Source organism: Plecotus auritus (genome assembly GCF_963455305.1).
Source record: "Plecotus auritus genome assembly, chromosome: 1".
Lineage (NCBI taxonomy): Eukaryota > Metazoa > Chordata > Mammalia > Chiroptera > Vespertilionidae > Plecotus > Plecotus auritus.
Genome location: NC_137770.1, coordinates 193567499 through 193591148, shown reverse-complemented (window position 1 = coordinate 193591148; position 23650 = coordinate 193567499). Strand labels below are relative to the sequence as shown.

Genomic DNA, 23650 nt, shown 5'->3' with positions numbered 1-23650 from the left:
AAGAACACACAGTTCATTTTTTTCATGAGCCAGGTTCTTGGCTCTTTCTTGAAGAAAAAATCACTTTGTAACCACCAAAATGCACCTCTTAAGTATGAGAATTCACATGCTTTTTTAAATGGAAATGTTTATGGGTAATTGTAGATTTGCATGCAATTGTAATGCATGCTGTTGATAAGCACTCATTTCGCTTTTGCATATGTACTTTAGAAGCCCCCCAACCTTCTAATATAGTTACACAGTCTTTTTTAAAAAATATATTTTATTGATTTTTTACAGAGAGGAAGGAAGAGGGATAGAGAATTAGAAACATTGATGAGAGAGAAACATCGATCAGCTGCCTCTTGCACACCCCCTACTGGGGATGTGCCCACAACCAAGGGACATGCCCTTGACTGGAATCGAACCTGGGACCCTTCAGTCTGCAGGCTGACGCTCTATCCACTGAGCCAAACCGGTCAGGGCTAGTTACACAGTCTTGAAACTGAACTTTAAAACTTGTTAACTAGGTTCCATCCACGAGTAGCATATCTCGTAGTGCATGCATTCTGATATTCCACAGTGCATTCCTGTGAATTATGAAAATAGGGGAAAGGGAAATCATTTCCACAAAGTTTCCTCTCTAAGAAAATATTAAGTACACTTCCAAAATAGTTTGCCTTCTCACACAGTGACTGGTTGCCATGGGTTACCACCTTTTCTGATGCATTTATCCCTGGAGGAAGAATACGAGATACCAATGAAGGGAACTACCACTTACTACAAAAGAATAATCAATGCAAATAGATTCTAGCATAAAATCATTTTTAAACCATAGCAAGGACTTTCAACTTATATTCTATTTCCATTTCTTGTTTGAAGGCAAAGTTTTGCTACCACAACTCTAGCTACAACTCTAGCTGTTCTACCAGAAACATTTTTCGTTTTTTTTTTTTTTTTTTTTTTTTTACTGAATCTTTAAAATAAGGCATTCAGCCATGTAACTCCTTTCTACCAAAGACAAGAGATTGTTGGTTAAACATAAGGACTTTTCATATGAAATTAACTGCTCCAAAAAAAGAGAAGTTGAAAACATAGATAATAATATTTTGTTACTAATACTGAATTGTCTGTGTGTGTGTGTGTGTGTGTGTGTGTGTGTGTGTGAGTTATGAGAGAGAGAAGCAGAAACATTTGATCTGAAGGTATGTAAAAGGCCTCAGAGTCCAGGATCTGCTTAACCTATAGGAAACCTTTAAAAAGCTTGAAATTTGCAGGATGCCTATCCACCTACCAAAAGTCTTCACTCTATAGCTCCCTAAACAACAACCACTAAATGGCATTGAACTAGGGGCATATTTCCCCCACAACATCTTGATATGTTTGCTATGTTTGTATTTTTATCTGGTTCTCATGAAGATTTTAAAATGAGAGCAAGGAACTTTTAAAAGTTAGAAGCATGTTTTAAAGCATTTGAAGTACCATATCTTAGAAGTAAGCGCAGTTAATATTCACTTTAATTCATATTCAGTGACTAAAATTAGATGAGAATTTCTCAAACTCTTGACGCAGCTTGCCAAATCACCCTTTAGAAATGCTACATCATTTACATTCTCACCACCAGTGTATCAAAATGTCCATTTAACTGACCAATGGGGGTATTAAAGGATATGATCATACTGAGAAGTTAAAATTTCTTTTATTTTGCCAAATCCTTTGACCCGATTCAGGAGTCACCAAACATTTTCTGTGAAGGGCCAAAGAGTGAATATTCTAGGCTTCTCAAGCTATACAGTCTATTGCAAGTAACTGACTCAAGAGAAGCCACAGCCAGGGTACAACTTGATTTACAAAAGCAGGTAACTGGCCTGATTGTGTCCATGGCCATAATTTGCCAACCCCTCTCAAAACTCTATGTAGTCATGATTTCTAAAACTAATCTGACAATTCTTAGAAATCTATAAGAAATTGGTGTTGTGCTTATCAGTGTGTATTCATATTGCAATACTTATAAACAAGTTAATTCATATTAAGAAAACAAAAAGAGGAAACAGCAACTTAAAATTGTAGAGATCTTTTAAATTCCAAAAATTCTATCCATCCTCATCATCATAGCTAAAGCTCTTATAACACTCTGCAGCTTACAAACCATTTCTCATTCATGATCCCATTTGATCTTCAAACACTATGAAGTGGCTATAATTATTCAGTTTTTCAGATGGGGAAAACAAGGCTCAATTGACTAGCTATGAGACTCAAGGCCAGAGGTGACCTTGTGACCACAGAGGCTGTTAAGATCTACCAACCAGAAAGTCAGCACTGAAAATTCCCTGACGAGCCCATGCAGCCGGGTGAAATTACATGCATACATTGCCTCTGCTTTTCGGGTGAGTTGTTTGTTTTTCTGTAAGACCTGAACATTGTCAGCGGGAATGGGTGGTAATTAGTAAGATAAGAGATTGATCTTGTATTCTAGTCTGCTAATGTTTGTTTTGTGTTAGAATTTTCCCTGTGGCTCTAAGCCAGAATGAATGAAGCAACTATAAGTGTCTAGGCAAAAGCCTGCAAAATAAATTTACAAGAAAGAAAATCTATTATTAGGGATACCGTGAACTAAATTTAAAGGGATATTCACAAACTTCACTGAGAGTTTACACAGTACTGAAAACAGATTTAGAGAAACCAATTGCAAAAGACAACTGCAATTTTTAAAAAATCTGAATATTAAAAGATACCAGCAAGGATGCTAAAACATATTGAAAGAAAGAGGTAGATCATTTTTTTCTTAAATAGAGAGTCAGTATTATTCTGTGACCACACATGACATTCTGCTGATTTTGACCATTTTTCATCGAATCTGTGTGTCTGGGCTCTAAGCACAGTCCCTGGGCAGACACAAAGCAGAGTTAGGCTCAGCCCTTGTACTCCAGGACACATTCTCTGAGACTAACTATCCGTCCACACCTTAGTCGGTGAAGTACTCTTCCAATCACAGTCCTTAGCAGCCATACTGGTCTATGGCCCCATTTTCCCACTCCCGCCCCCGCCAACCCGTTCTTCTTGATACAGGGCCTTAAGAAATCCCTCACAAGAGTTTCTTCCCACAGTTTCCACAGCTCCTGAATGCAGCTCATTATACAACAGCTCCCTGGGTATCCCGATGTCATCTTTTCCTTGAATGCACTAGGCAAGTGAGGCTGTGCTGCAAACAGCCAGCTCATTTCCAGCTTGGCTGCATGCAGATGGCTATGCTTTCAAAGTAAGTTTGCAAAGTCAGCACTGTATTTTGGAATAAGAATAAGCCCAGAGACAACCGAGGCCAGTCGCCAACATGCAGTAGGGAACTGCTGAGACTTTCCTTGGAAACACAGCCTTGAAAATGTTCACAAAATCCTAGCACATAAGCAGCTCATGGTCCAGCAGCAATCTAATCCCCAAAATGGGTACAACCAAATTGGAAGGAGAAAAGCAAGTTGTAGGAAAGCTGGATATCAATCTCTAGGTGGGAAAGCAATAGTGCCCAGAGTGATTTACCATTCCAGAACCTTCCATTAAGTTATGTAACCTCAACAGGTGAATTTAGCTGTCTCAGCTGCACCTTCCTATCTAATAAAAGAGTAATATGCAAATTGACCATACCTCCGATACACCCACAAGCCACGCCCACCAGCCAATCGGGAGCAAGTATGCAAATTAACCTAACCAAGATCGCTGCAGCCACGGAAAGAGCAGGAGGCTTGGGTTGCCCCCGGCAATGGAGGAAGCCAAGCTTTTCACCTGCCCTGGCGGGCCCAGGCCTCTGCTCAAGGCAACAAAGTTTCAATTATAGAAGATAAATAAATCCCAACAAAAATGATTGCAGCTACAGAGCGAGCAGGAGGCTTGGCTCCGCTCAAGGCTACAGAGTTTCTATTATAGAAGATAAATAAATCCCAGATACCAGGGCCTCCACTTGGGTTGCCAGGGGGCTTGGCTGGCCTGCAAACCACCACAGGCCCCTCGCCCAGGCCGCCCCACGCCCCAAGGAAACCCCCACCCTGATCCAGGACACCCTTCAGGGCAAACCAGCCGCCCCCCCGCCAATGCACCAGGCCTCTATCCTATATAATAAAAGGATAATATGCAAATTGACCATCACTCCAACACACAAGATGGCTGCCCCCATGTGGTCAAAGATGACTGCCCCCATGTGGACACAAGATGGCCACCACAAGATGGCCAGCAAGGGAGGGCAGTTGGGAGGGACCAGGTCTGCAAGGGAGGGCAGTTGTGGGTGATCAGGCCAGCAGGGGAGGGCAGTTGGGAGGTACCAGGTCTGCAAGGGAGGGCAGTTGGGGTTGATCAAGCCTGCAGGGGAGGGCAGTTAGGGGTGACCGGGCCAGCAGAGGAGGGAAGTTGGGGGCAATCGGGCCTGCAGGGAAGGGCAGTTGGAGGGGACCCAGGCCTGCAGGAGAGAGCAGTTGGGGGTGACCAGGCCTGCAGGGGAAGGCAGTTAGGGGTGACCAGGCCTGCAGGGGAGGGCAGTTAGGGGCAAACAGACTGGCAGGGGAGTGGTTAGGGGGTGATCAGGCTGGCAGGCAGAAGCAGTTAGGGGCAATTAGGAAGGCAGGCAGGCAAGCAGTTGGGAGCCAGCAGTCCTGGATTGTGAGAGGGATGTCTGACTGCCCGTTTAGGCCCGATCCTACCGATAGGATCGGGCCTAAACGGGCAGTCAGACATCCTATGAGGGGAACCAGATTGGAGAGGGTACAGGCTGGGCTGAGGGACACACACCCCTGTGCACGAATTTTGTGCACCGGGCCTCTAGTCTCCATTATAAATATGTAGAAAACAATGCATGCTATGATGTTTGTGTGAAGATGAAAGGGGAATGGGCTTTCTAAACTGTCAAGGGCAACATCAATTATTCTTGTGAAGATTTAGCAATACCACCTAAGAGACACACAGAACACCCAGAGGCACTTCAATAGCATCAACATGAATACCTGGCACACAGCCAGTCCACTTGCATGGAATGGTGTCTTAGGTGAGAAGCTGCATTAAGGGAGGAAACAGATTTTACCCATGATTTCAGAGGTGTTGCAGTGTACTAAAAAAAAAAAAAAAAAAAAAAGGAAATTTCAAGGTTTGATGAGAAGTACTGAAAAGAACCAATCAGCCACAGCCGGTATGGCTTAGTGGATAGAGCATCGGCCTGTGGACTGAAGGGTCCCAGGTTCGATACTGGTCAAAGGCACATGCCTGGGTTGTAGGCTCAACCCCCAGTAGGGGGTGTGCAGGAGGCAGCCGATCAATGATTCTCTCTCATCATTGATATTTCTGTCTCTCTCTCCCTCTCCCATCTTCTCTGAAACCAATAAAAATATATTTAAAAAAGCAAACAACAACAACAACAAAAAGAACTAATCACCCTGCACAAGTTTGTGTATTCTTCACGTAAAGCATTTGATTGCCTGCATCTTATACTTAGCTTACTGGCCTGTAAAAAAACTGATTCTAAATCAAGGAAATTACTTACATGGGAAAGAATCTAGAAATATTATTTTCTGGCCTTTATTATATAAAAATATACGTCTATTATATTGAATCATATCTAATTGCTTTTTTTATAGGTCAGACCCACTCGAATATCAGCCATTTCAATACATTAGATCAGGGATTGAACAGGATATAATGCAAACGACCTTGTCCTCCATGAGTTCACTATCTAATACTTGCTAAAACGCATCCCACATAATCTACTTCTTATTGCAGTTTTGTTCCAATTCATTAAGTGCTTGCTTAAAGAAAGCACCTTTTAAATGATTTATAAACTTATACATTCAAGAGGCAGTGTTTTAAAAGAAATAATAGAGTCTATACCATTTAAATAAATTCTTAAGGGGAGTTACTCTTAAAGAGAGCTCCCCTCTCTCTCCTTTCCTCCTTCCCTCTTTCCTTCCTTCCATCCCTCTTTAAATAATAAAATTCAACCTCTGTATTAGGCTGGGTTCTCCAGAGAAATGGAACCAATAGAAGTGCATTTGTGTGTGTGTGTTGTTTGTGTGTGTGTGTGTGTGTGTGTGTGTGTGTGAGAGAGAGAGAGAGAGAGAGAGAGAGAGTCTGGCTGATTCTAAGAAACTGGCTCATGCAATTATGAAAACTGATCATTCCAAAACCTTCCTGGCGGGGGTTGGGGGTGCAGAGCCTAGTGACTCAGAGAAGGGCTAATGTTGCAGTTCAAATTCAAAGCCATCTGTTTTCAGAATTCCCTCTTGCTTGGGAAGGGTCAGTCTTTGTTCTATTCAGGCCTCCAAAGGACTGGATGAGGCCCACCCACATTGTGGAGGGCAATCTGCTTTCCTCAAAGTCCACCAATTTAAATGTTAACCTAATTCAGAAACACTCTCACAGAGACAGCCATACTCATGATAGACCACATATCTGGGTACTGTGACCCAACCAAGTGGACACATCAAATGAACCACTGGAACCTCAGACAGAATATTCTATGTACCACAGTAGGTACAACTGTAGACAAGAGGGAAAATAACTGTGTTTCCTATTACGATTACATTTACAGTTTATATTTACTTCATTATAATGAAATTGTGGCTGTTTTTCCAGTGAGTCCTTACAACAGAAGTTGCTTCCTTCATAGCTTTAGGAAGCGACCGCAATCCCTCTCCCTTTCCAGAACTATTTCTGAGGGAGACTCCATTCCATCTCTCTAAAAGCATTTTATGAGAGTTTTGTTTTCAAAATTCAAGTTTAGCTTTAAGAAATTGATGGCATTTCTTGAGATAATTTTTTTATAACACCAAGCTCCTACAACTACAGAAAACGTACACAGCCTCTTCCTATAAAAAAAAACTAATAGAAGATGTTGTTCTGTTGAGCTATTTATAAAAGAAGGAGATAATGATCCATGGCCAGGAGACACTAAATTATTTTTAAATCTATTCATCATCTTTCCCCACAATCCTCTACATTCATTCACTTAAACTTTATCTGCTTACATGATTTTTATAAGAATCATTAAGAGATGATAGAAACTAGAAAAAACTCACTTTGAAGTTCATTGCCATTCATTCAGGAGCCCTTAGGTGCTTCGGAGACTCTGGGGTGCAGGTTCTGAGAGCAGCTCCAAAGCCCGCTGGGAGTAGGGAGCAGAACAGTTATAAAAGCAAAATTAAACTTCTGGTAATTTCTTGCTCTGAGGACCTAAGTCAACATTTAATTTCCTTGGGATGTCGTTTTTCCTGTTGGCTTTTTAAAATTAAATTTGTCAAATACAATTCACCTAATCTTATATGTAGTAGTATTCTTATTAGGGCATTACCATGTAAAATATATTATCATTATAACACTGTTACAAGGGCTAAAGCCCAGAAAAATAGAGCAATTACCATCACTTCTAGATCTATGGAGAGGCAGTGTAGCATAATGGAGAGAGAAGTCTAATACATTTTATTTCAAAAACCACTAGTGAGGTTCAAAAACAATTCAGTATTTACAATCAACCTCTCCACAACCAGGCATTTCTCAGGGTTTCTCACCAGTCTTTCTCCTCTCTCTCTCTCTCTGGGGCAGCAGGCGGGGTGCACAGCAGAGTCTTTTCCTCTCCCTGTGCCTGGAGGACTGACTCAGCAGGTACACAGGAGGCCCAGGGAGAAGAATACTCTAGTACTTTGTGATATATTCTCTTAATATGTCTATTATAATATTAATCTGATATAATACAGCCTCTTTCTCAATCTTTCCTCTAATTCTTCCAGTAGATGTTTGTTTATTTATTTATTTATTTATTTATTTATTTATTTACTTTAAATAAACCTCATGTCTTCTGGTTCCTCTGTATCCTTCATATTGAGCTCCACATGCTAAGCACATAGGAGGAGCTAAGTGAAAACATAATGATCTATTGGGTTTTGCTTTTTAATTCCAGGTGTAGGTGGATTGAAGTGGAAAAAAGGAAAGGGTTGCTGTTTAGTTCAGTGAGTATTTATGGTTTTACTAAAATAGAAAAGCACATGAAGCACATTGGCTTCTGTTTCCTGAAGATTTCACTTATGAAGGCGCACCCATTACCCTCATACTCACTGGTCAGGGTAAAAAAAGAATAGGAACCAAGAACTTCACGGGTGGAACTAAAAGTGTGTGATGTGCTCCCCCTCTCCTTTCTCTCAGATTTCTCCCTGGAGAGATCTAACTAGCAATTTCTCCCTCTCTCCCACTGCAGGCTCAGCCTCTCTCCTCCCAGCCCCTGATCCAAACCCAGCCAATCAGATTTGGAGCTGGGAAAGTCCCTCTGTGTGTGGCTGCAGCTACAGTTGTTAACTCTGGAGCAGACATTCCACCATGTGGATTGGAGACCAGAGAATGAAGCTAATGAGCAGAAAATAGAACGGAGGAACAGGCTGAAAATCCCAGGCCCAGCCCATCTCTGAGATCAGGCTGTTATCAGAGAATTACACCGGTGCAGGTTCTCCAATGCTGGTGGGAGTGGAGCGCTTATGATTTCTTGAGAAAAAGAATTTTCTAAGACTCGCATGGGAGAATGAGATGTGGTAGAACGGTTTACTCCCATGAAATTATATCCCTTGGTTTTAAAAGTCCTATTTTCCTTAAACCAGTTCTGAAAAACGTGCAGCTAGGGACCCAGAAGAGCTAGAAGCAAAGCAAGCGTCCAACGTTTCCGTTCCACGGTGGAGCTGGGTTCGATGCAGCATTAGACTGGTCACAGCCCATTAGTCTATTGTGTGGTATTCACATGGCTGTGGGTCATGTGGGCAAATCCAGGGGAGTGTGCCCCCTGCAACAAGAGAGCCAGGAACCCACCTCATAAGAGGGCCAACAGGGAAGGGGCGGAGCTCCTTTGTTCAAGAGATTATGTGTTTCAGATTTCACGCCTTTGCAGGGGCCACTACCCTGTTTCCAGGTATGACTAACAGGCAAGTTCCTTCCCAGACCTTACTGGGTCACCCAGACCTTACTGGGCATGCGTCTAAACTGCCTCTGTCCAGTCCTTCCCCCAGGATCTGTGGGGAAAAGTCCTGGAGAGTGTTAAACTGCAGCTTCCTGGCACAAATGGCATGCATTTATTATCTGGCCTTTCCTTTACTCCCTCCCTGTTAATTAATAACTAGATTTTTACAATTGTATCAAGGCTACCTTCCCCCACTGGTTCTATTATCTATTCCTGCATTCTTACAGGTAATCATTTTTTTGTTTAGCCTGTTTTAATTGATTCCCGTTACTTGCCAACAAGAATCCAAGTTAATAATACAGTGGGGATCTATTTTGGAAGGCAGGGGCTAAAAGGAAGACATAACCTGCTGCCTTTGGGGACAGATATATTCACTATAAAAATTATTTCTTCCAGTGGAGCCTCTGAGCTGACGTGGGCATCTGGTATTTCAGCTACCCAGACACCCAACCATCATTCTTATCTGCTGGCTTCTTAAAATTGAAATTCATTAACCTTGAAGTGTGAAAAAATTCTATACAGCATGTTCTTTTCCCTCCAGCCTAGCAGATGCACAGCTGCCCTCTGAGATTGTGCCACTTTTCCATGGGCCATAAAAGGATCTTCATTACTGCTGGTGGGATCACACCTACTCTTGGGGAGAGCCACATGTCATGAATATGTAAGAGGAGAATTAGCATAAGAAATGTTACCCTCCCATGCTTGCTAACTTTTTAAATTCCTCTATTTTTATTTCCACATCATTGATTCATCCTCTTCACATTTATGCTTGGAATCCTTATTGGCCTGTCACCCATTTTTACATCGTCAATATAAATTCATTTCAATTTGTCTACCATCCTCACTGCTCTTCCTTGATGCTCCCACAGCATATATACACACATCTATCATATTGTATTCCAAAACACGCATTTTTAAATGTCCTTTTACTTCTGTATCTCTCACACCAGACTCAGAGCTACTTATTGAAATAGACTGTATCTTGTAACCGCAAAGTCTCATAAGTAGCTAGAAACAAATGCTTGATGAATGAGAAGTGAGAGATTAAGTGAATGATTGAGTGAATTAGTGACTTGGCTCCATCCAACATTTCTCATATTCCAGTCATATATTTTAAATGCATTCTCCCCTTCTTTTATTGTCAGAATAAGTGACCAGCAGACTCTGACTTAGTTTCTACAATTATATCCCTTTCATTTAACACCTCATTCTTACCACATTTTCTTAAGAGAGTTTGATAAGTCTCTTGGCTAGGCTACAATCCCAGTCATTCAATCAGACACTAATCTAGCTATTATTGTGAAGATACTTTGTAGATAGGATTCAAGTCCATAGTCAGTTGACATTAAGGGAGATCTTCCTAGATACTGTGTGTGAGTCAATCAGTTGAAAGTCCTCAAGAGCAAACTAAGGCTTCTCAGAAGAAACTCCAGCTGTGGTCAGCAGCTGCAGCCCCTAACTCAGAGTTTTAGGCCCCCTTTCCTTGCCCTATGGATTCCTAGCCAGCCCCAGAATTGTTCGACCAATTCCTTAAAATAAGTTTCTTGATATATGTCTCCTACTCATTCTGCTTCCCTAGTGAATCCCACTAATGGAGAGATTATTAACAGACCATGCATAGAATAAAGCCGTGTACTGGCTACCATTTTTCATTGCCCTCATGCTTTCATTTCCTACCATTTCTAATCAGTGGTTTTTTAAATGGTTCTATGGCTTGGCCACAGTAGCTGAGGGTAACTTAAAGACCGTTCAACTCATCTTATTAGTGCCATAAATTTTTACATGGTCTTAAAGGAAAATAATCATGGTTTGTTGTATCAAACAAAAGCATATTAATTCAAATATAACATGTGTTCCATTTATCTCTTGCTTTAAAATGTTCTGTTTTTCCTTCAATTCATGTTTTTCTCACCTTGTAACATGCCCTTTGTTAATCCAGCCAATCACTGCAGATAGTCTTGCAGGTAAAATCTACTGTAATAAATTTTCAGTAAAGTGGTGGCCTCCAGGATCTAGTATCTTTCTTAGTCTTTGACCCTCATTTTTTTATTTCTCAATCATCCTATATGCCAAAGGTGTTCCCATACAGTCCTCAAAAAAACTTTGTAAAACACAAAAATGAATCCATTAACCCTAGACTGCTTACATTCTTTCAAAAACCTGATTGTGCAGTTCCTGTCCTGAGCTACCATGTCGGTTAAATATTTTCTTTCTTGATGTTTGGTGCTTTCGTTTTGTTTTCACTTTTCCCATTTTTAACCAATTTTATTTCCCATGAGACAGTCTCACAATAAAATTTTCTAGCTTCACAGCTTTTTCTCAGTGTCACCAGGATTGTCTACTTTTATTTCATAAGCTGATTATCCTGTATCTTCATTATTATCACAAGAATTCTAGTATCTTCAAATTTTTACCTGCCAAATCTCCTTAGCTTTTTAGGGGAAAAAAAATCAGTTTTGCTGTAGTAAAGTTTCAAAGGTATTTTATTGACTTTACAATCACATCTATCAGTTGCTGTAGCATATAACTCTTGTGGGTTGCATCAACTTTCTCATTTTATGTCCATATTATAAATTCCATTTGAATGTTGTGCTTCAATCCCACATTCTGACCAATTTATTCTAAGTAGCTGGCTTCATCTATCAGATATGGGATGCTTTGAGTGTCACCAGTTTTTCTCAAGGTGTAAAATAAATTCTTCACTCAAAACTATCATTCTTACAATGCAAAAAGATGTTTGCTCTTAAATAATGTTTCCACTTTATGTATCTTTTGAGGGAGACATGCATTCATGAATCTCTTATTTTTCATGAACTACATCTTCCAACTCAGATTTTAGGCAAGAGGAATCTCACCTTGGTACAGCTCTACTGTCCTCCTTCATGAACAATGGGATTCCCCTTTATATTCAGCTTGATTATAGGAACTAAACTTACATCAAGTGCTTCTTTTTTCCAGCCACATAGTCTGAACTGTGTATCTCTCTCACCTTACTCTTTTGGTGTCATATGTGCCTACTCCAACTTGCATTTGCTTTTCCCAGGCAACTTTATGTTTTATCTACTCCCATCTCTTCATGTCCCAAGTAAAGCCAACCTCCTATTATTCCCCCTGCCCTTTCTTGGTCCTCCTTCTCTTCCTCCTTCTCGAATGGTTCCAGGCATCTTATTTACATCCATCGTGCAGATCCAGCTTGCTTTCTTGCCTACGGTTTTGAAATGTTGATTGAGCAACCAGTATATGGAAGGCAGAACACAGAGGTAGACAGAGTATCTTGTCAATTAAAGAGCAAAGTGTCAGGTAATAAGGAGAGGCTTGGGCTAATACAGTAGCATCTTCTAGTGTTTATGAATTCTAAATCATCTTCTACACTGCATTTAGAAAGGGAGATCTTCCTAAAATGCACATCAGATTGTTGCCCTGCTTAAAATCCTTTAGTGAATCCTCAGTCTGAAGAATAAAATCCAAACTACTTAGACAGTCATTCATCATCTGATCCCGAACTACTACCCCTGCTTCACCTTGAATTATGCTTCTATTGGGCTGTATCTCTCTGTGTGTGTATGTGAATATATGCACATGAGTGCATATACCTGTGCATGCATGTGCAGGTTCAGGTGGGAAAGTTTTTACCTGCCACGTTTTACATGCATTCTCCCCTGCTACAATAAAATTCTAATCCCCAATGTGATGGTATTTGGAAGTGGGGCCTCTGGGGAGGTAATTAGGCCATGAGGGTGGAGTCCTTATGAGTGGGATTAGTGCTCTTATAAAAGGGACTCCAGAGAACTCTGGGCCTCTTATTGTCATGTAATGACACAGCAAAAAGACCACCAGAAAACTAGAAAATGGGCCCTCATCAGATACCCTGCCAGGGTCTTGATCTTAGACTACCTAGCCTCCAGAACTGTGTGAAATAAATGTTTTTTAAGCCAACCCAGTCTATGGTATTTTTGTTATAGCAGCCCAAATAGACTAAGACGAGTGGGGTGGGTGAGCTAAGCCAGAGGACTTAAAGGAGAATAGAAGTCCAAAATCCTGGTAGGACAGGTAGAAAACATGACAAATCTGAAAAGAGGTGCAGGTGGTAGTTTCAATTAGAAATGAGGCAGATTTTAGAGATAGAGGGAAGGCAAGAGGCCAGAATCAAAGAGGAGGGAGCCAGTGGAAGTCCTGAACACTACCAGGTAGCCTTTGCAGCTTTGTTCACAGCTGGATGCGTTTGAAAAAGCAAGATGGGAGGAAAGTTAGTGCATACCCTTCTTCTATGATTTTTCCCTGAGCAGTGGTTCTTGAAAGCACCCTGGGTTTGCCACATGGTATGCACTGGCGTAACTGAGGAATTGCTAAGATGAGTGGTGGGCTGTAGCCCATGTCAATCCCTATAGTTAAGTGTTGGAAGATACTGTTGGTCTCTGTGGTGACAAAATCCACTCCCATATACTCTGTTTCTCTACTTTAGGCTTTGAGGGCTAGATTGAGAATGGGAGGTGGGGAGCAGAGTTTCTGAGGGTCAGATGTGACAGGGAATTATGAAAACCAGGGTAGGTCCACAGGCACAGGATAGTAGAAATGGAATGCCACGATTTTTCTTGACTTCAAATAGTTCCAAAGAGTGGTCCTCCAGATTTTGTCTGGGACAGGTTCTGTATTTGTACCGAGAATACAAGATTTCTTCCATTCAGGTTATTTTCTTAATGTTTGAGCCTATAAGAATTAGCACTAAGTTGCTTTTTAACTTACAGATCATCTTAAGTAACTGGTAGCTTTTCCAGATACCTTCCAGATATTGGGGTTGGGGAAGTATTTGGAGGTGCAATAAAACATAGGTAGAAAAGTGTAGGGTTTTCTGCATGGAGGAATATGGTAAATTATTATACATATTATACATAGATTTAGCAGTGTTAGCATGTCAGGTTCTATGTAGAAAGAGCCACAATACATTCCATTGAATCACTAGTGTGAGGACAGAGACCAGAGAGCAGATGGTTCTGGACAGGTAGGATTTTTAATTGTATCTTCTAGATTCATGATATAAATTGATACCTGGAATCAGGAGTCCCTTTTATATTAACTGTGGAGGCAAGAAATGCCTAATGAACTATGACTAGTAATGACTGTTATGTGCTCTGTGTTCTGACATCTTGGTGAGGGTAACAACTTTCATTGTGGCCATGGGAGGGGCAATTCCATCATGAAATCCATAAAGATAGCAGTCTATCAGGCCTTGTGGAGTAAGAGCAGATTTATTTTCCCCTTTGGAGTTATGGGCTTATCTGGCCCAAGCATGTGTGTCTCAATGATTGGTGCACAGAAATGAGTTATGTCATAGTTAGGGCTACCAACACTTCCTCTAGCCAGGCTTGAAGTCTTGAATGGCTTTCAAAAGTCAGCACATTAGTAACACAGCAGTAGGACAAACTCTTGTCAATTTGTATAAAAAAATATCCTCCCCCAGATGTGGCCCAAGAAATTCAACTATTGTCATCCTTTACCCCTTAAAACATACCTCATGACCGCACATTCTTACTCAAATGATTTCCTGAGTTATATCTATATCCTGCTTATCTTTGCTGTTTTCTATACTGGCTAAAATGCTTCTTCATTCCTAAATGAAAAATACAGGCCTGCAGGTAATCTCATTCTCCCATGCCAAGTCTTAAACATATCTGTGAATGGAGCTGTTTAAGTATCACAGTCTTTCACCTATTCAACTCACTATTTTTCCAGTTTCTCTGGGAGTTCGTGTTTTGTAAGCTAAACAGGAAAAACAGAGGATTCTAGAAGTTCTGATCCAACTTTTCTTGACTCACTCATTGATGCAACTAATATAACAGAGCACTGACAATGTATGAAGGAGGCCCTAGTGGATTTACATGTTTTTTTAGTCTAAATTTTGGGCAAATGTCTCAAGATCAGACTTTTTAATACTTTCTTAGCACAGCTCTGCGCAAATCTACAAATTCACCCAATTTTACAGTGTCTACTGCTATTTTCCAACCCGTATTTGCAAATCACACACAAAATTAGGAGTTTTACAAATCACCCTAACTTTTGGAAGACAAATCTTTAGAATGAAAGTTCAAAAGAGATTCCTTTCTTACTTGGAAGTCCTCAAACTACGTTGACAGACTCACTTCCTCCATCATATGAAAAAATTCCTAAAACCATCCCTCGGAGCAGCAGCAGCAACAAGGATTAAAAATGTTCTACCTGCTGTTTCACTGGGGTTTGTTTTACCTGCTTTGTACCCATCTATTTGTATATTTCATAGTCCGCAAATTAACCTGATTGCACATTCATCAGATAGGAGTTGTGCATTCACTTATTCATTCATGCAACATGCATTTATCTGGAGATTGCTTGTACAATCATGTGGTTAGTTACACCCAGAATCCACTCATTCATTTATTCACCATTCAACAGGCATTTATTAGAAACTGCTCTATCTCAGCACCTGGTCTGGATGTGCTGGGATGACAGAAATGACAACATTGTGGTTCCTGCTCTTGAGAAGCCAGCAGTACATAGGGGTCATCACAGTTTGACTCATAAAGAGAGGCACTGCCCAGCTTCTCTCATTAAGGTATGAAACATCACAACAAACTTTCCCCTAACTGGATCTTTCTGCTGTCTTCTTCCCTTCCCTAAAATTGCAAAAATTTTTAAATCTTCCCTTCTGTCCTCCTATCAGCCATACAGAAAGCATACGGTCTCCTTTCTGCACCCCTCCGTTTTCTCCTTCCCCACACAAGGGATGCATGTTCATGCTGTTCCAGCACGTACACAGTTAATCCTCAAACACTTCGCATATTGGGCCCAACTGCTATTAGAAACAGTTGTCAAATGAGGAAACAGATGCTGAAAGAAAGATACTGTCCCCAAACCACACAAATCCATGCTGAAACAAGATCGAAGATCTAGGTCTTTTCACTGAGTTGTGCTAACTCCAACATAATCTCCCTTAATCAATCAATGTTATCTTCCAAGAACATACATAGCTAATTTTCATAGAATCAATCTAATTTCAGTTTTTCTTTATTCCTAGAATTATGCTTATTCCTTCATCTAAAATCTTTTTATTTTTTCTTTTACTTCACAATTAGAAATGACAATCAAATGAAGCCAAACTGGCAGGTTTTCCTGACCAGGTTATGACTTTACCTGGCACTCGCTGACCCTACTAGAAAGAGTTTGCAGATAAAAGGCAACTTTAAAAATGCTAAGGTAGCAAGCTTGCTTCTAAGGATGCTGAACTCGTTGTTCAATAAATGATCTAGCTTCCTTTATTTATGAGGGCAAGATAAGAATCTAGACACTCTGGCTCTCAATCCTTTAGATCTAGACAGTGTTGAAATGCACATTACAGAGATAAAGAGCACTAGAAACATAAACACGGACTTCCTCTTGCAACTGATTGGTGTCTGCAGGAACAAAGAGACCAACATTTTGCTTAATTAACCTTCACACTTTTCTAGAACTAGAAGTCTTGTGAGCATAGACTTTGGGCTACTCACCAGTTTGAAGAAGTAGATTACCAGAGCATCCTAGCTGTCTAGATGGGATTCTGGGGTTCTCTGTGTATGAAACTGGGTTGTCAACCACCTGAGAACATATGTTTATAGACAAAGACATCTATGAGCTGTTTCTGGATATAAGAGAGGGCAGAAATGTTGGTGCAAGCATGTTCAGGAGAAAGGGAAGATACAGAGGAGGAGGGGACAGATGAACATAATGGAGGGAAATACTGTGGCACACACCTTTTCTCTTAGGTTTAGGAACAGGATTGTGAGACCAGAAGCTGAAGGCACTGTGTTCAGGGAAGACTGAAATTCTGAGTACAAGCAGCGCTGCTTTGAGGCCTAAGAGCCCAAGTTCATTGCAAAGGTGGGGCAAGGAGTATTCTCCCATTTCATCACTGAATATAGCAGCACCCTGCAGGGTTATGGAGCAAAGCTACATCACAGTGGGTCCTGTCTACCCACCAGACTGGCAGGTGAGCAGTGTTTTCATGGAAAGCTGACAGCCAAGCAAGGCAGTGACAGGCTTCCCTGAAATGATACTAGTTAGCAGACGTCCACTAGGAAACCTGAGAAGTCCATGTGAAAATTCTTGGGAACCTCCAGAAACACATGGTGAGAAAAACTTGGCCAAGAATTGAGTTGTCTATGTCAGCAGGTGGGTGCTAGGAACTAACAAAACATAGTATTCAATGCTAATGTTTATACTCAGAACCTGTTGAGACCCGGGACTTTCAGGTAAAAGACACTGAATAAAACAAAAAATTCTATAGTTGATTTGTTTTAAAATTTTAATAGGAAAAATCCAGCAGAAATAAAAGGATAGTGAGTGGAAGAAAATTTAGTCTGGCTTCATACCATCAAGATTCTGGGTTCTGACCTTCCTCTCAACCAGTCTGCATTTAACTAATTCCCTTGAACACATTTGTACACGCCTTCTGCATTTAAGTCAGATCAGCCCAATCATATTACACAAAACGGAAGCAACGTTTCTTTTTTGAGGCCCAGGTGAATTATCCAGTAGAGGTCACTGGGCAGACAAGCACAGCCTGCTCCTTCCCCTCATCCAGTTCCCTACCTTGGACTCCCATACCCTCCGCACAGGCCTGAAGGCCAGAATCCTAGCCAGGATTTCTCAGACGCTTTGACCTTGGAGCTAAATTCAATCAATCCAGTGCTTAATGAGAATAAACTGAAGGGTGGATGGGTGCTCTGACAGCCACTCTAGTCAGTATTTCCTCAGGAAATGAAATACTAGAAAGATGAGGAGGATGAGGTAAAGCTTTAGTTGCTGCCTGGGCACAAAGTCAATGCTGCTGGTTCCTCTAAAGCCCAACAAGAAACAAGCTCCAAAGATGAGAGAACATCTTTGTTTTCCCCCAGGGGTCTCTGAACAATGGGACACAGACCTGTAAACAGTATTCTTAGGGGCGTTCTAGAACCACTGCTCAGTTAGGAGAGTGACTCCAGGCTTTCATGGATGATGTCTAGGGTGTGCAAGGAGAGAGCTGGTGATCCTTCAAGGGTTGAGGGAAGACACCAGTCCAAGAGGAGGTACAGCTCAATCAAGACCACTTGAGGAGGTACAGCTCAATCATGACACTATGAAAGAGGACCAGGTGGCCAATGCACCTCCTGGAACCCTAAGAAGACTCTGCCTTCCCATCCCTTAAATGGAGGGGGCACATAAGGATTTGAATTAGCTCATGCCAACAAGGGCTGTGGTCAAAAAGACTCCTCATCCAATTCCTGTTAACAACTTTGGAAAATGGGGCAAAACTTATGAGTGGTAGAGAGCTTGCAACCTCCCAGAGCTTTAGATTAGAATAATTTATCTCTTAGAGATGATGAAAATAAGTGATATACCACTCTGGGAAAGATTAGGAAGATGTTACTAAAGTAAAACATAAATATATATGCCCTATGACCCAGAAATTCTACTCCTGTGTGTATGCCCAGATGAAAGAATGCTGTGGCCACCAAAAAAACATGTACAAGAATAATCATAGTGCTGTTATTCACAAAACCCTAAAAGTGGAAGCAACTAAAAAGTACACCAAAAGCTAAGTAGATTAATAAATTGTGGTGTGTTCTTGCAATGGAATACCAAACAGCATTGGAGAGAAAGAAAAAAACCCTGCTGCTACATGCAATACCACAGGTGACGCTCAGTCACAATGTTGGACAAAAGAAGCCACAACAAAAGAGTAAATACTGTATGATTCCATTCATATAAAGTTCAAAAACAGGCAAAACTTATCTGTGATAGAGGTCTGAAAAGTGGCCACATTACTGGGGGCATGAAGGAGTTAACTACGAGCTGGAAAAGTATTATACCTCAATATAGGTGGACACGTGGGAAAATACAAAATGTATTGAGCCGGTATACTTAAAATCAGTGCGTTTTCTATCTGTGAGATTTCAGCAAAGAGAAAAAAAGCAGAGGATATAAATTTTTAAAAAATAAAAGAATTAAGGGCATGCCTGTTAGCACAAGGAACTAACTGGGAATCAAATAAGCAAAACCCAACTAAGTTTTTGAGCAAGTTAAAGAGCCTGGGACTAAAAGGGATGATGGCTGTTCAATGGTAGTAGTTTAAGACCATAGCTTCTCACCCAAGGAGGGCACAGTCTGTAATGCCATCTTCACTTACAGCCAGGGAGGATAAGTTAAAGAAAACCGTCTGCCAGGGAGAGCCAGATGCCTGGGAAATTATCTCCTGAAAACAGAAGCAAGACCTACCCCAGGGTAGCTCGCCTGTGCGGAGGTCAGGATTGCACAAGCAGAGGCTCCTATGAGTCTGCTTCCCCTTTCCAATAGCAGGAATTAATGGGGTTTCTTGTTTCCATTCCACCATGCTGCTTGTGTGTGGGTGGATCATTTGCCATGGGTCAGGGCTGGGGGTGAGGGTGGGGGGAAGTTGGGGAAGGAGTACATCTGTCCCTAGATCAAGAGAAGGTAAATTCAGAAATGATGTCAAGACACTCACGGGATCCTGGACCATGAGTTGAATGTCTTCACTGTTACTATCTCCATTTGAAAAATGAAGAAATGCCACATCCAATCCGTTCATTCTGAAATGTTCTCTATGCACGTGAGGTGTTTCTCCTTATAGTTGAGGTTACTTTCTACATTTATCCTCTGGCTCCCATGACCAATGCCCTTTCCTCTCTATCTTCAAGACACTGCTGCATCAATTGGTTCCTTTGTTCTCAGTATCTTCAGTCTCTGATCCTCGCTACTGGCTCATTAGCTTTGTCTCCTTTTCCATCTTTCATTTTGTTTGACCCCTAAATGGTAGTGTTCCCCAAATTTCTCCTTTTACCTGTTTTCTCACCTTGCTCTTTGTGGTTTGTCTCAGGTTTACATTTACTTTCAAGGCTTTAATAACTATATCCTTAGCTGGTCACTCCCACATCATTAGTATGGTGTGTTATACTAATACTTAGTAATATTACTTTATCAGTAGTTTAGGAGTTATACTAAAATAACAAAAATGTTGCTTTTAAGAAGCACACAAAATCCACATATTGACAAATTTTCTTTTCTCCCTTGGAGCAAAACAATTTGCTAACTAAAGCATTCAGTAACATAGTATTTTTTAATATATTTTTATTGATTTCAGAGAAGAAAGGAGAGGGAGAGATAGAAACATCAACGATGAGAGAGAATTGTTGATCTGCTGCCTCCTGCATGTCCCCCACTGGGGATGGGGCCTAAAACCAGGGCATGTGCCCTGACTGGATTTGAGCTGTGACCTCTTGGTACGAAGTCAACACTCAACCACTGAGCCACGCCAGCCGGGCAGTAACACAATATTTTAATTGTGCGTTTATGCTTCTGTATGTTCTAATTTGAAAACAAAGTACATGTTAACTCTGGATTTCAGTCTGACTTATCATAGTAACATGTTGTATTAAATGTTTTTGAGCTGCTTTTGAGCACAGTGCAGATGTCTGTTATTGACTTCTGCTCACTATGAATGAGACAAACCTTTCCAAGTCATTAAAATATGTGAAGACAAGGAGGCACAGAGAGATTTAGTAACTCGATGAGTTAATGAGTGCTAGAGGCAGCATTTTTTTTTAATATATTTTATTGATATTTCACAGAGAGGAAGGGAGAGGGATAGAGAGCTAGAAACATCGATGAGAGAGAAACATCGATCAGCTGCCTCCTGCACACCTCCCACTGGGGATGTGCCCGCAACCAAGGTACATGCCCTTGACCGGAATCTAACCCGGGACCTTTCAGTCCACAGGCCGACGCTCTATCCACTGAGCCAAACCAGTTTCGGCTAGAGGCAGCATTTTATTTGGGCAGTTTGGCTCCAGAGTAATTCAGTAGTTACAGATAAACTGGAAATTACATCACCTGATGCTATAAATATTCTGCATATCACACAGCCTATGTTTACCAGCAAATAAATAATAACTCCATTTGATGTGTGAAAGTACATAATCTCATTAGATGCTTAAAGATTTAGAAATACTTTAATGAGCTAAGAGGAGCACAGAAAAGAGTCAGAGAAAACATTTCCCCCACCAAGATCATGAGGGCTCAGGACTAACACCAGAAGAAGGAAGCCAGCTGTGTGGGTGGTCCGGACCGGAAGTTGCACAGCCAGAGGTTTTCATTACAATCTTAGGACTTCTGCCTCAGCACAGCTCTGCACGGGCAGGTGAGCACAGCTCCGCCCTCCAGCACATCTCTGTCCCTTCTAAGAAAACGAAACAAGTCTTCCAAAGGGCATCCCCTGTGGCGACATGAGCAGAAGGTGCTTCACGAAGCACTACAAGGGCACGCAAAACATTTGCAAACCTGCAGGATGCTCCCTCTGAGACACCTGGAAATGCAGCTTTTGATAACTGAGTCCAAATCCCCTGAAGAGATAACAGGGGGACGGCCCTCAGAACAATGCCAGATCACCTCGATGACACTAAGGAGCCTCCAGACCTCATCCACAGGGATAACCTTGGAGCCTCCAGACCTCGTCCCACAGGGATAACCTTGGGATTTCCAGAGCTAACGCAAGACGACGAGCTCTGACTCAGCCAGAAGTGCAACCTTTCATTTGACACCTTCTGCTGGCTCCACATGCTGACTTCAGGGGCTCTCCGAACAGAAAGGGAAAACAGGACTTCCCTTTCTGTCTTTGTCCCACCTCTACAACTGCTTCAGAGAAAAGACTCTTCTGAAAAACACTCTCTAAGGAAGCCAAGTGGGAACAGATCCCTAATCAGGAGGACACGGCAGCCCTGTCTTCCCCCACGGAGACAGGTGCACGCTTCTGGGGGAGCAGCAAGCCACTGGCAGCAGCCTGCCGCAGTCCTTGTCACAGGCAACCATACTCAGGTGCTTTCGCGGCAAGCTGCCAGCTCAAGGCTGAAATTAATTAAAGGGCTCCTCTTGCCAAGGATAGTGGCCGTTCTGACATCTCACTTGGAGACTGGAGCTCGCGAAGGTTCAGCTTCGGAAGAGCAGCTCTGCGTTCACCACGTGTGATCTCCCCAATGGGAAAAGCCAAGCGCCCGGAGTTGCAATAATCACGTTAAGTGCCAGTTTCCTTTGCCAAAAACAGTACACTCTTCTCCTTTATCCTTCCCCTGGGGGAAACTCCCACTGAGTCATTCACTGGGTTCTCTGCTTATCTTGCAACTCCACACCAGCAGCACCACTTCTTTTTCAACATATGTAGGCAGTTCCACAAGCCTGCATAGTCTGTGGTTTCAAAGATCATTACATTTAGGCTCAACCTCAGAGCAGGACAGAGCATGTGGTCTCCTGGGCCAATGTTTAAAATGCTAGCAACACTAGAGTTATCTCACTCGTAACCATGGGGCAGGCAAGTCCTTGATTTAAACCATCCGCCAGCCCCTGACTCGGAAGACGAATAGTCCCGGCCACCAAGTGAGAGAACCCAGAGGTGCATGTGCACGTGGCCCTGGTAAGAGTGTAGAGAGGTAAGGGTAGACGGAGTTAGCGTCTCTCCCAGGGAAGGCTGCTTGCAACCTTTTCTCTGCTGTCCAAGCGTTGTTTACAGTTATTACAGAACTCACCCTGTTGTGATTTATCCAAGCATAGTAATGCATCCTGCCGCCACCAACAACGAACTACGAGCTCATTCAAGACAGGGATTCATTTGTCTTTTATCATCCAAATAATCATGGGAGGCTTTCAATATTTATTTTGGTCTAAGTCAGTGGTCGGCAAACCTCGGCTCGTGAGCCTCATGAGGCTCGCGAGCCGAGGTTTGCCGCTCTGTTGACTAATGAGTTTGTAGACCACTGACCTAGACTCTCGATTCCAATAATTACAGGCTGTTGTTGTTCCTTGTGATTAAGCCCCAAGTAAATCCAAACCTCCTGCTCAGCCAGGGCCTAGAGAAGATGTGAATAAATATGGTGTGTTTGTGGGGAGGCAGGTTGGAGATGGAAACGATTTATAACTTACACCTTGTTACCTGAAGTAGTAAGTCAAGGAAAGAAGGGAAGGAGCAAAGGGCAGAGAAAGCTAAATAGAGAAATGAAGAAAACGAGAAAAAAGAAGAAGAAAATTGTACGGAATGTTATTGATGTTGTTGTATGAGTTCTTTATCAAACAAACAATCCAATTAAAAAGTGGGCAGAGGCCCTGCAGGTTTGGTTCAGTGCATGGAGCATGAGCCCGAGGACTGAAAGGCCCCGGGTTTGATTCCAGTCAAGGGTGTGTACCTCCGTTGCAAGCTCAGGTCAGGGCTCATGAGGGAGGCATCCAATCGCTGTGTCTCTCTCACATTGATGTTTCTCTCTGTTTCTCCCCCTCCTTACCATGCTCTCTAAAAAAAAAAAAAAAAAAGGGAGGGCAGAGGACCTGAACAGACACTTCTCCCAAGAAGACATACAAATGGCCAACAGATATACAGGGTGGAGCAATATTAGATTTACAATTGTTTGTATTAAAAATAATACAATCCTATATAATGAAAGGCTAATATGCATATCGACCAAACAGAGGAACCACAGGTCGCTATGATGTGCACTGACCACCAGGGGGCAGATGCTCAATGCAGGAGCTGCCCCCTGGTGGTCAGTGTGCTCCCACAGGGGAAGTACTGCTCAGCCAGAAGCTGGGCTCATGGCTGGCAAGCTCAGCGGCCGTGGCAGGAGTCTCTCCCGCCTCCGCGGCAGCACTAAGAATACA

At 42.0% G+C, this 23650-nt stretch overlaps 1 protein-coding gene across 5 annotated transcripts in view; it reads right to left on the bottom strand.

Moving 5' to 3' along the window:
* The window catches only part of RASGEF1B (RasGEF domain family member 1B), a 562949-nt gene that overhangs the window by 325308 nt on the left and 213991 nt on the right, over positions 1–23650 (bottom strand). The window contains exon 4 of one of the 5 annotated variants that reach the window (XM_080666092.1): positions 7029–7114. The exons of the other annotated variants lie outside the window; for them this stretch is intronic. Within the exon in view, the coding sequence (XP_080522218.1) occupies positions 7029–7046 (18 nt within the window). The 5' untranslated portion in view covers positions 7047–7114. The remainder of the gene's footprint in view (positions 1–7028; positions 7115–23650) is intronic. 5 annotated transcript variants of the gene reach the window in all.